This window comes from Falco peregrinus, chromosome Z (genome assembly GCF_023634155.1).
Source record: "Falco peregrinus isolate bFalPer1 chromosome Z, bFalPer1.pri, whole genome shotgun sequence".
NCBI classification, from domain to species: Eukaryota; Metazoa; Chordata; class Aves; order Falconiformes; family Falconidae; genus Falco; species Falco peregrinus.
This window is the reverse complement of record NC_073739.1, coordinates 67040728-67053248: the sequence shown is the minus strand read 5'-3', so window position 1 is coordinate 67053248 and position 12521 is coordinate 67040728. Positions and strand designations below refer to the sequence as shown.

General features: G+C 37.4%; 1 protein-coding gene across 1 annotated transcript in view; it reads left to right on the top strand.

Annotated features, from left to right (window-relative positions):
• The window catches only part of ITGA2 (integrin subunit alpha 2), a 70443-nt gene that overhangs the window by 33001 nt on the left and 24921 nt on the right, over positions 1 to 12521 (top strand). Inside the window, exons 5-13 of the mRNA XM_055790477.1 lie at positions 1062 to 1176; positions 1546 to 1673; positions 2810 to 2958; positions 4037 to 4187; positions 4610 to 4775; positions 6059 to 6132; positions 7581 to 7719; positions 9749 to 9894; positions 10626 to 10769. Of these exons, the coding sequence (XP_055646452.1) occupies positions 1062 to 1176; positions 1546 to 1673; positions 2810 to 2958; positions 4037 to 4187; positions 4610 to 4775; positions 6059 to 6132; positions 7581 to 7719; positions 9749 to 9894; positions 10626 to 10769 (1212 nt within the window). The remainder of the gene's footprint in view (positions 1 to 1061; positions 1177 to 1545; positions 1674 to 2809; positions 2959 to 4036; positions 4188 to 4609; positions 4776 to 6058; positions 6133 to 7580; positions 7720 to 9748; positions 9895 to 10625; positions 10770 to 12521) is intronic.

The window sequence follows — 12521 nt, the reverse complement described above, 5'->3', positions numbered from 1 at the left end:
CTTTCTCTTCTTTTTCTAAATAGAGTTGGTGCATTTTCTGTTTTCCAGCCTCTCCCATATGCATAGGGCAATCAGACAGTGTATGTAATGAAGTTATCATTTCTTTCAGAACTGTTGGACAGAGGTTATGTTTTTAACTTGAGTTCCTATCATGACTTTCTTTTAAAAAGAAATACCCTCATGGCAGAATAACCGTCTCAGTATCTATCTTTTTTGTCTAGGTACTTTTGTACCTATCCTTCTAATATCAAAGGTGTGGCTATTGTGCAAGCAGCTGGTTGATCCAGCTGAAAACGTTTCTTTTTACAGAGATCCTTTTCAGCAAAGAAGCAAGATTATTTTCCCGAAAAAGCAATGAAACATGCAGCTGAGGGGTACATGAGGCCAGGGCCAAACTTCTCCTTGCAAGCTGCAGCTAAAACTGACTGTGCATGCTGTGAGGCTGTACCTTCACTGGAGATGATGATGAAATTTTAACTTGTAAATATTTCTGAAAAGTGAATTTCCCTTGGGAAAAAGGCTTCTCAAATTAATAAATGTGTGTGTGTGCACTGATCACAGAACTCTTCAGACTGGTCACACTGTAGATGGCAATAGGACGTACTGCAAGAAACGCTCCTCTGAGTCTTAGCAGCGTCCTGCATGCTCATGGCTCTGATGCCACCTCCTGGTTAATAGAAGTACTTCTCTGCATGCTTGTAAGCGATGTGCAAGTACCAACCCCAACTTTAAACCAGTAATCTGTAGAGCAGGTTGCTTAAAGCAGCATATATTCCTTGCAGACCAAGTCACACTCCCTAGATGCTATAGCTGCATATAGTCTGTAAGGGGCCATGTTGCAGGAGACAGCACTAGAATGATCATGAATGGAAAATCCTTTCAGTGAAAAAGTGTATGAAAAGGGTTATACTGTCACTGTGATTGCAAGAGATTTGGCCTAATAACCCAAGAAAGCTCCTCTGATCCTATATGCCTGTAATCCTGCTTATTGTGCTTTTGTATATGGATACGGTGAGACAAGTATTTGTTATTTTTATAGTTTTCTTTTTGTTGTTTTTAAGACTTGTGGTCCCTTGTGGGCACAGCAGTGTGGAAGCCAATACTATGCAACAGGAGTCTGTTCAGAAATCAGTCCAAGTTTCCAGATCCTAAGAAGCTATTCTCCTGCTGTTCAAAGTAAGACAACATGTGCAAAACAGAGTCAGTTAAAAAAATATATCAAACAAAATCAAGGGACATTGTCTCAGAGACGCTTAATTTGGGATTTTTAAAAAATTGTGTGTGCAAATAGCGAAGTCCTATGATTGACACACAAAGCCTGACAAATCATGATCCAATGATGTTATGAATATGGAGTCACTTCTCTGAATTCAGAGATTCAAAATCTGCATATACTTCTGTTGAGTCCTCACTCTGGCAAAACCTTCCTAATCTGAAGCGTTGCCTGTGTGAAACCTAAGTATGCACTTCTGGATTTATCCAAAGAGGTGTAAGTCTATTGAGGCTGAAAGTGCATTTAATGTCCACTTTTTATTTTTGTTTTAGAGTGTTCCTCTGTCATAGATGTGGTGGTGGTTTGTGATGAGTCAAATAGCATTTATCCATGGGATGCAGTGCGGGCATTTTTGAAAAAATTTGTACAAGGATTAGACATAGGCCTTAACAAAACGCAGGTAAGTCAAAGACATCTCTGAGAAACACCAGAAGAAAAAAAAAGGCAATGAGTTTTATTAGTAATTTTAAAGGAAACTAAGTGTGCTTTATTGTGACTACAGTGCCTCCTCCTCAAAGCCACAGATAATGCAGTTGTCCTATATCTTTCAATATGGTGGATTTTATCTCACAGCTGACCTATTTCAAAAGGGATTAGTAATTTGATTTAAAACATAAACCAACTAAAACAGATTATATCTAGGGGAGTCAGATCTTTTTCAAGCATTAGTTGTGAAAGTAATTAAAATATAGTCTGTGGGGATGTGGTAAAAATAGAACAGATTTTTTAATGGGCTTTTCATACAGCTCTTACTTTCCAGTTGCTGCATCTTTTAAACAGGAATTTTTCTTCCTGGTTACTGTCTGATCTTTGGGTTCTATTTTCCTTTTAATGTGATGATGGTAAGGAAGATTTTATTGCCTTTTTTTTAAACATTTTCTGTCTTTACAGTTGTCCATTTTCCATAAACAGTTCTGGGACAAGAACTGGGGCACTGGAAATCTCTCTCCCAAAGGCTGCCTTCTTCCTTGGGCTACTTTGGAAGTGAGGTGCTTAAAAGCAAGGCTTCCTGTTCAGTCCTTTCTGAACTTCATCTTCAGCATCTTCTCTTTTTTTTTCTTTCATACTAAATGTACATCCTAGCATACGTCATTAGCTTCACCTGTATTAAAAATAAATAGGGTTTGCAGTGCTGTCAAGTAACTAACCTTTGGGATTTCCTTAGAAGATATGAGATTGAGGTGCTGTCAGCTTGTAGAATATTTTTTTATTTTCTCATTTTTCCCAGAGCTCCTTGTGTTACTACTATCCATCAGCTCTTCCAGAAGTAACCATGCAAACATTTAATGCCTACTGTTTGAGGTTGTTTGCATTAACATATTGTAGTCCATAATAAATGACATAAGGTGCAAGAGCATTTTAGCTTTCTTTGCTTTCCAAACGTGTCACTATCGATTTGGTTTATATATGTTAAAAGAAAATTATAACCTCATGTGTATCTCCAGATCTTTTACTCCAACCTGATAAGTAAATGTTGTGATTCTATGTAACTGATTGTAACGTGTGATAATCTAACATAATTTCTTTATTGCATAGGTGGGTTTAATTCAGTATGCTAATGATCCCCGTGTAGTGTTCAACTTGAATACGTATCAAACAAAGAATGAGGTTGTTAAAGCAATGGAGGGAACATACCAGAAGGGAGGAGATCTCACTAATACTTTCAAAGCCATTGACAATGCAAGGTAAAACACATTGATGTTTACTGTGCAACTATTCTAACTTGCCTTACAAGGCAACAAGCACATCCTAAATTTCATTCCCACTGGGAGTGCATGCGCTCAGAGCCTCTGATGACATTCCCAGCACCAGGAAGAATCCTTCAGGTACATTTACAGTTCCCTATGCAGAACAGTACAGGGGTATGTAAACTAAACTTGCTGAAAAGCATGTCTTTAACCGTTGGGTTAAACCCTATATTAAAGTAATTCTGGTACCTGACAATTGTTTGGGCTGTCAAAGATGTCTAGACATGGCAGTGCATCAAATACTGTGCACAAACTTTCAGGTGGGATACAAAACCATTGAAGGAAGTAAAATTTTTGCAGGAGTTCAGTGGTAACATTTGTGTTTGCAGGTCAGGCTTTGATTGATTGCAGAGAAAATAAAATCTCTTATCAGTTTGTCACTGCAACACCGACAGCATAAAAAATACAAAAAACTTAAACCCATGTGTTATAACTCGAATATGTATACAAACCAGGTCTGTTTCTTAATAGGAAGATGCTGTTTTGTGGTTGAATCAACAATAGGACTCTAGGCCAAAATACATGCTGAATCAAATGGCCTTGAAAATTTTCTTTAGGAACAGACTCAGCCTTCGACAGAGTCAGTATCTACAGTAATATTGAGGAGCCTATTATTTTGTTTGCCCTTGGTGGAGTCAATTCCTGGTTACTCTGATGTTGCAAAACAGTGATAGGTCTGACAAAAAAACCCTTTTTATTTAGAAACATTTGTACAAAAGTATATAGTTTTCCCTGGAGTGTACATTTCTGTCAGAAATACCATCCAGTCCCACTTGTGTTTTCACTTGTGGTTTTCTTCCTTGATTACATTTCTGATGGCTCTTTGAGCAGATATTTGAGAAGAAGCTATCAGGAGCATAACTGAAAATTCTTACTGCAAATTGTTAATTAACAAAGAAAAAAGCACTGCAGTGCACCTTGTTCTAAGTTAGTGATGGACATATTCATCACAGTATATATACTGAATTCCATCCATTATAAATTAACATGTGATAAATTCACTATTTCGTAACAGACAGTATGCCTTCTCACCTGAATCGGGAGGACGTCCAACAGCTACAAAAGTAATGGTTGTTGTGACAGATGGTGAATCACATGATGGCTCCAACTTGAAAACAGTGATAGGTAAATGCAATGAAGACAATATAACCAGATTTGGCATTGCTGTAAGTAATACTATAGTTATGTATATATATTAGCAATTTTTATAAGGTCATTTTGCTGTGTAGGTATGACAGTGCTTATTCTGTGCATAAGCTATATATAATGCATGCATTGTTACACTGGTGAGACTGAAACTAGGTTAATTTAATCTTTATAAACTAGTGAAACTTGTCTGTAACTGGCTGAAAAATTAAAAACAGTATTACCTGAGCAATTTTGGTGGTTTTCTCCTTTGCCTTGATTTATGTATTTTTCCTGTCTGAATGGTCCCTTGTATACAGTCTGATAAACATTTCAATTGTATGAATAAATGTAATTTAATTGGGTTTTTATATGTAGAATATTTACTTAAATAATACAGAAGGAAATGGAGTGACACCATGATTTCCTTCACTCTTCTTATTTTGTTCTTCATTTACGCAAGGTTTTGGGATACTTAATCAGGCATGAACTTGATACTAAAAACTTAATTAAAGAAATCAAAGGAATTGCTAGTCATCCAACAGACAAGTATTTCTTTAACGTATCATCTGAGGCTGCACTACTAGAAGAAGCAGGAACGCTTGGAGAGCGCATTTTTAGTATTGAAGGTAAAATATTCAGTGTCTCTAAAAAATTAAATAAGAATCTCCCAGCTGATGAGCTAAGAATTTTATTTAGTTTCACCTTAATGTAGTACTGTGGAAATGAGGGGCAGCTGAAGTCTACTCCCTTTTCCCCAGGAGGGCTCTGTTTTGCATAGGTGTTCCCCCCAGCTACCTCACCCCTAAGGAGCCTGAGCTTCAGGTTATTTTCAGCAGTTTGTGGGAAATATTCCACAGCTGCTGAAAATTATGTCAAGTCATCGGCTTCAGGCATCTACTGGAGGTTTGTCCATAAGCATTCAAATGTATTTGGAGCTATTACCAACAGGAGTAAAAGTATCTTTAAGCTTGTCAGATTCACCTGTGTGAATGCTGAGCAAGTGCAAATTTAAAAAGCAAATCAGAAGACTAGGTTGCTGATTACAGAACTGAAAAGCTACAGTAATGCAATCTGTGTGGCACATACCAGGCTCCATCCTTAGCATCACCCCAGTCCTCTGTGTACTCTTTGGAGGAAGGTGCTGAGAGGCAACTCATAGGCACTTCATCCTCTCAAAAGCCAGCTTTTTAAAGTCAAATGTAGACTTGCTTGAAAGACTTGTGACCTGCCCTAAGGGGCTTTTCATGGCTGCAACCTTCCTGTGCCCAGGGAAATCTTCCCTTCTCTTTCTTTGTTTATTCTTTACCATCTTTTCTTTACCAGGCCCATGCTGCTAATCAAGTCAAGGGAATAGGTTGAGCTGCCTGTCTTGGGTTTTGCTGAGTACTTCTGTCAAATTCCCATTACCCAAGCCCTATCCATCTAGTTTAGGAAATATTCCTGGCTATCACAGTATATTTCAAAACAATTAGCACAATATTTATAAGTGCTATATGAAAATAAACATTCTTACTCTGTTTGAAAGTTGTGAATATACAGTTATTAAAACTGCTAATTTCAGTGTATTATTAGTGCTTCCTAGGAAACATAAAAAAGGATTAGCCACAGTGACAAGACTGTGCAGATTGATTCAAACCATCTTTATCATCATCTTCTGCCTTTCTTTGGAAGAGACTCATAGCGTAATGTCTCCATCTTACCAATTTGCCATTAAATCCTCCAAATGGTCTACAGCTTATCAGCTCTCATATTTCTTTTGTTTGTAAATGTTGGCAATGTTTTAGCAGAATTAGTGGATTTGGAAAAAATAACGTACAGTCCCTATGTACCTACACTCAGAGGCAGCAAGATTGGATCTGTTGTGTGGTTCTTATAGGGTTAACCATGTGTGAATGTTTGTTTTTACCAGGTACAGATCAAGGTGATACATTCCAAATGGAAATGTCACAGGTGGGCTTCAGTGCATATTACTCACAAAAAAAGGTATGTGAATGTAGTTATGTAATGGTACAAATAGATGTCATTACATAGACATGAATGCTTAGAAATGAAACAAAATAAGACCAGTAAAACACAGTGGCCAATTTTAAGATTTTTTTACAAGCAGGAGAATGTCCTATTACCCTTCTTATTTTTTTTTACTTGAATAACACAAAAATTGATTCTAATACACGGTGTACATATCTGAAATGAAAAAACATACATTAGTATGTGAAGTTGAGTAACAGTTTCTTTCACATAATGATTTTGAGATGTTCTAATCCAATGATTTCAGTATTTCTGAGTTCACGTAGCATGAAAAATTCAATTGCTCTAAGTTAGTATTTTGCAGTTGAATGACTTCGAAGAATTGAAACCATATTGAAAAGCTGGTATATTTCTAGGCAGTCACCAAGATACAAGTAAATTAAGTCTGAAAAGAATTTGTCTAATATTTATAAATTTAATAGTATTTGTTTAAAGCATATTTCACTTAGAAATTACAAAGAATAGCAGATCAGATATATTTTTCATGCTGTTCGGTTTTAAGATTGTCTTGACCCAGTAGGTCCTTTTTGTAAAATTCAACTGTGGCTCAAGGAGTTTTCAACTGAAAATGCAGGGAAGTTATTTCTCATAGCCCTTAAAGATGAATGAAATATTTTTTTAAAAGTCTTCTGTTTTGCACAAATTGAAGTTTTAATTTACCAAGCAGTTGAAGCTAGGAAATGACAAAAATTAAGAAAGATTTGGGGGGTTCTTCAGGAAAATTACACATTCTATTTTTATTGCCTTTTTCTATAATGGTATCTCAGTTCAGTACAGAATTTTAATAACATGAATAGTCTAAACTAAGTTCGTTTTCTGTGTAGCAGTCTTTAAGATGAAGTATTTCTGTATTAAGTATTCTATATAATAAGCCATATTAATTTGGATTATAGATTTACCTGTCTTCTCAAGGACACCTTAATTAAAAAAAGATGAAATTTTGTATCTTTTTCCATCAGCTTTTGTGTGCTGTCATTGACACTTTTGTTGTGAAAAAAGGGGCTTAGGCTTTTTCTTACAGTTTTAATTGTGTGGTCCTCAGATTTCTGAGATCGTGAGTGCAGAAAAGCATAGACTGGGCAAGCCAAACCCCAGGGTGGACAGGTTTAGGAAATTATCACAGTGTTCAAATAAACCTATCTGATCTTGAATTGCAGTGCCATGGGAGCTAAAGCAGTCACTTACCCTCTTGTAGTAGAGGGATGATAATCCCTCTTAATAGGTCAGTAAATTCCTGCATGTAATTGGTAACTATAAGCAGCTCTAGTCAACTGCTTGCAGTCATTGTACTGTACCATCACTGCCTTAAACACAGTGATGTAGGACACGTATGGTGACTTCAGCTTCATTCACACCTTTTCTAAAATAGTTTTTTCTGAAATGTTGATTTTTGTTTTTGAAAGGATATTCTGCTGCTGGGTGCTGTTGGGGCCTATGACTGGAGTGGAACAGTAGTTCAGGAGTCTTCAGACAGAGTCACCACCTTTCCAAGCCATGTGTTTGAGAAGATTCTCCAGGACAGAAATCATAGCTCTTACCTAGGTAAGGGGCTGAAATACAAATCTGGAAATGTATCAAACCTTTAGCAAGATACTAAAGAACTTGGAAAATTCTGCTGTAGCCAGACTCTGTTAATAACTGATTTGAGAATATTAAAAGAATTTTGCATCTAAAAAGATTTTACTTACTGGTCAACAGTTCATTGAATGAATTCTTTATTGTATTTTTAAAATTCTATTCATATCAGTGCGGTAAGCTGAAAAAAAAGTAAGGCTTTGTCAAGGAGACATAACAATTCATGGGATCTGAAAAGGCTTCTTCGTGTATTGTACTGATCATTATGGGTACCTTCTGTTTCAGTGTTTCCTGTTCAGTTCAGGAAGTCATATGTACTTCCCCAGTTACATGTGGATGAGAAGCTGATTGACTTTCTATCATTTCATCTGTGTTCACTCTTTTCTTGGCCTTTTCCAGTTTGTTTTATAGTTTTTTGAATATTGCTGCAGCTTTACAGAGGTCTTATTTATAACCCACATATATTTTTCTGATACATGTTTTTGTGATCCATTAAAGCCAGTTGATTTGTCTTCTCTGTTCATTGAAATGTTTTATGCAAACCTACAACATGCCTGCTCTGGCCATTCATCTCTGAGGAATGCTAGTATATAAAGCACCTATGACTTTCTTATCTTTGAAGTTATTTAATGCATGCTATTTCTGCAATTAGCATGCTCTTTTCCATATGGCTTAGCATTACTTGCATCCAACACAACAAATACATCTAAACATAACCTAACAAGCAGTAGCATTTTTCCATGTGTGACCTCTTCAGACTTTCTACTCCTCACTTGTCTAGAATAAGACCTGAAAGATCGGATCGTTTCCTTTCAGCACTTCTCCACTAGGCACTTTTAAAGTATTGGCCTTAATCTTTTAGGAGAAAACAATGCTACTGCTTTTTCTGTTCCTTCATTTCCCTTCTACCTCCTTCTGTCCCAGACTAAGAACTCTCCATACCAGCCCTCTCTGACCAGCTTGGGGGAGCCCAAACAAAAGGGCACCTAACTCATCACAGCTTGCTAGACTGGCCTCTGTCACTGTACCCTCTCACTTCAAATGGCTGTATGCTGTATCAGTTGGAAGTGTGTGGCCTTAACTTGCAGAATAAAATCTTGGTTTGGTGTTGCTTGTTGAAATTCTAGTCTCCAGTGATGTTCTCTCCCTAGAAAAACAGTGTCTAAACACAAGTATTAGACTGGTATACATAATGACCAGGGCATAATCCTTTTAGACTGTGCTCCTCACGTTGTCCTGCAGCTTGCTAAAGACCTGCATATTCTGACCAGTCACAGGGATTCTGTTATTCAGTCTAACTATAGTCTTTATAAAGGATGATTTTGTTTTCTTTTGTTAAAATAAATCTCCTGTAATTAAACCACAGAAATGTAAAATATGTAGTAATGCTAGATGTATATTGCTAATACGTGTTTAAAATATTTGCAGGTATTAAAAGATGTTTCCTGAAAACAAGTAATGTTAGAATAATGGGAATGAGGTTTAAAATGTTCAAAGTAGCTCAATCAACCTAAGCCCTTCAGTTGACAAACTATTAATATAGCCTGTTCTGTTCAGCCAAAGCACTGGGCTGTGGTTTGGTGAGCTGTGGGAGAATGCACTGCAAGCTTTGCAAAAGCTAGGTGCTCCTCCCTAGTTTGAAGGCTACCCCCAAATGTTCATCTTACATTTCTCTTACTTCTTCATTCCAAGGATACTCTTTGCACTCTGTTTCCTATCTCCTTTACAAGCACGGCATTTTTGTGGTCTACATTTTACTGAGTAGGTGGAACTATTGTCCATGCTATTCTGCAAACCTGCTTCAACTTGATTTGTATGTTATTGTTCTCTCCAGAAGACTAGTGAATCTTATGCATGTGTGACAACTTAACTTGCCGTCTGGAAGCATTGTTCTCTGCGACTAACATACCAGATTGACTCACCCTCAGTGTCTTTATGGATAACCAGCTGATGACATGGTCTCTTACACATGTTAAATGTTGGCTTCTCTCCCCAGGTTATTCTGTTGCTGTTCTCTCAACTCCGAGCTCCATCTATTTTGTTGCTGGCGCACCAAGATCCAACTATACTGGCAGAGTAGTGGTTTATGACGTTGACGGCAATGGTAATATCGCAATTGTGCAGTCCCAGAGAGGCGAGCAGGCAAGTATATTTTGGTCATGAATGCAGATTTTGCAGGCATCTGTTTTTATTAACACAGCAGTAAATCGAAAAGCATTTGTTTCGAAAATTCCTCTTTCTTGCAATGCATTTAGAATCCACTTGAACTTTTCTCTACCACTAGATTATTTCAGTGAGGTTAACTGTAACTCCTAGAGTATTTTAGGAAGTCAACCAATTAGTGGTAAAAGATAATATACAAAGCCACTTAATGTATCATTCTGTCAACACTCCTAATTGGGAGAGACTCAGTGAGCTCCACTCTGTCTGAGAAGCTGTGAAGTAGATAATATCAAAAGAGAGATTTGGAAGCTCATTCTCTTTTACTTCATTTGGGAAAAAAGCAGTAAGTTTAGATAGTTTTGATTTTTTCTGTTTGTAAGACAAATCTGACAGTAAATCAGGGGTTGGATTGTTTCATGTGCCCTGTTTAATGTGAAAAAATATACCTCCCATAGCTTATTTTCTGTTTGCATTCTTATTGCCAAGTGGTAAAAGCCATAGCAGCAGCTACTGGACAGAAACAGTGGAGACATGGTAAGGATATGATTCTTCAAACCGTGGAGTATATTATGTAGTAATTTCATTCCAGTGGGCAGTTTCATTTATTAGTATTGGACTATTTCTAGGTGTAAGTTTTCTGAGTCAGGTGCTCAAACATTAAGCTTTACAAAATCCACATACAAACATGACTCTCTTACTACTGATTTCAGATTGGCTCCTACTTTGGCAGTGTAGTGTGTTCAGTGGATGTTAACAGGGATTCTGTGACAGATGTGCTGCTTGTGGGTGCACCAATGTTTATGAATGACCTGAAGAAAGAGGAGGGGAGAGTATACATGTTTGCCATCACAAAGGTAAGAGTGGCACTGTAGCAAAACTAGAATTGCCTTCCTGCCTCCCAACTATGATAAGTGATGATACTTTTATTTGCAGCTGGAGGGATTTACTCTTGTGCCCTGGGCTACAGTTTTACCAAGGAAAAAGCAGTCCAAACTGCAGCAGTACTTAGTGGCAGTATCTGTTCTGTTAAATCTGAGAATGATCAGAAAAGTAATCCCTGGCCCTGCAGCAACTGGTACAGCAGTCTAACTCAAACCAGCATTGCTTAGGGCTAACTTCTTTCAAAGCAGATGGGCCCCATGCATGCTAAAAAGCCTTTGGCCCTGGATCTCTTCAGGGCCTCTAAGTCACTGTTAGTGTGTCTTTTTCAAAGTATTAGAAATATTGCAAGTGATTTTTTTTAACCAGAAGTGGAGCCTGTACTTTTCCCGGAGTGTGGCATAAGGGCAGGGGTAAATGGTGCCAAGCCTGCCTGGTTAGAAGACTGCAGATGGAGCCCTTCCCAGTGTGATCTCGCCTATTCTGCTTTTCAGGAGCAGCTGCAAACTTTCCCCAGAACTTGCTTGTGCATGTAATCTGGGAATAAGCCAGCTGGAACAGACCAAAATGGAGTCACTAGGCAAGTTAATAGCTAAGCACTGTTAGTGACCAGGGGCCTGCTGCTCTAGGTGGCTCCCCAGTCTTGGTTTTAGGCACTGTGCTAGGCACTGTACACAAATATAATACAAGGTTGACCATTTCTCTGAAAAACTTAGCTCAAGGCTTTCCTTAATGAATTTTTTTCCATTTCATTTTGGCAAATCTCGTTCAACACCCAACAGTATTCCCAAAACAGTTCTAGTAAATGCTCTTCTGCCAGTTTTCTGCATTGTTTCATAGACTTTGACACTGGATGGTTGCTTTTACTCGTATTGTCTCCTTTCTTCAGTGAAGCTAGTTATCTGTCTGATGCTTGAATGACTGTATTTTTTACTCAGACCTGTAGTAGGTGTTTTCAGAATGTCCGTACTAACAGTCGTGAAGTCTCTGGCACTTTTGAACAGTCTCTCAATCAATTATTGGATGTCTGGATATGCAAATTAAATTAATACCTGCCTTCCATCAGGGAAAACGGAACATGGCCTTTTTACTAGGTAAATTGCAATCAAATAAATAGAGAGGAAGGACCGTCCTCTTCAGTGGCAGCTTACAGTCAGATCATCCTGGAGAAACAGGAAACTGTACCCTAAAGCAGTTCCAAGATAGATGGAGGTGCTGGAAGTGGTATGGCTGACAGCTGACATTGGTCTTTGTGACTGTGGAATTAGACACAAAATACAGAAGAGAAGAAAAATTGTAGGATTTTATTTTCATGTTTTGAAAACCAAATAAATGGGAAGACTTTCCTTACAACTTTTAGTCTTCATCAAATGTTAGGTTTAAAATTACTTAAAAGTTAAGAATAATTAAAGAATAAACTTTTATTATTTTTTAAAGAACTTGGATTTGTGCAACTTGTCCATGTTGTGCAAGTAATATTTTTCTAGTAATTTTTAATAAATAACTTGGCTGGTATTTCTAAAGTGTTAAGCACAGTGTGATACTGAGAACGATATTTGCCAGAGAGTTGAATTTAAGCTAGTGCAAATGTGATTATTTAACTGTAAAGATCTTCAGTCTTTCTTCATTGGCACTGGAGAGGTCAGGAGTTTAGCATTTGGACACATGTTTTTTGCATTAGTTTAGTTAGGAAATTCCATTTCTGTTTCAAAGAATTATGTCCAGTT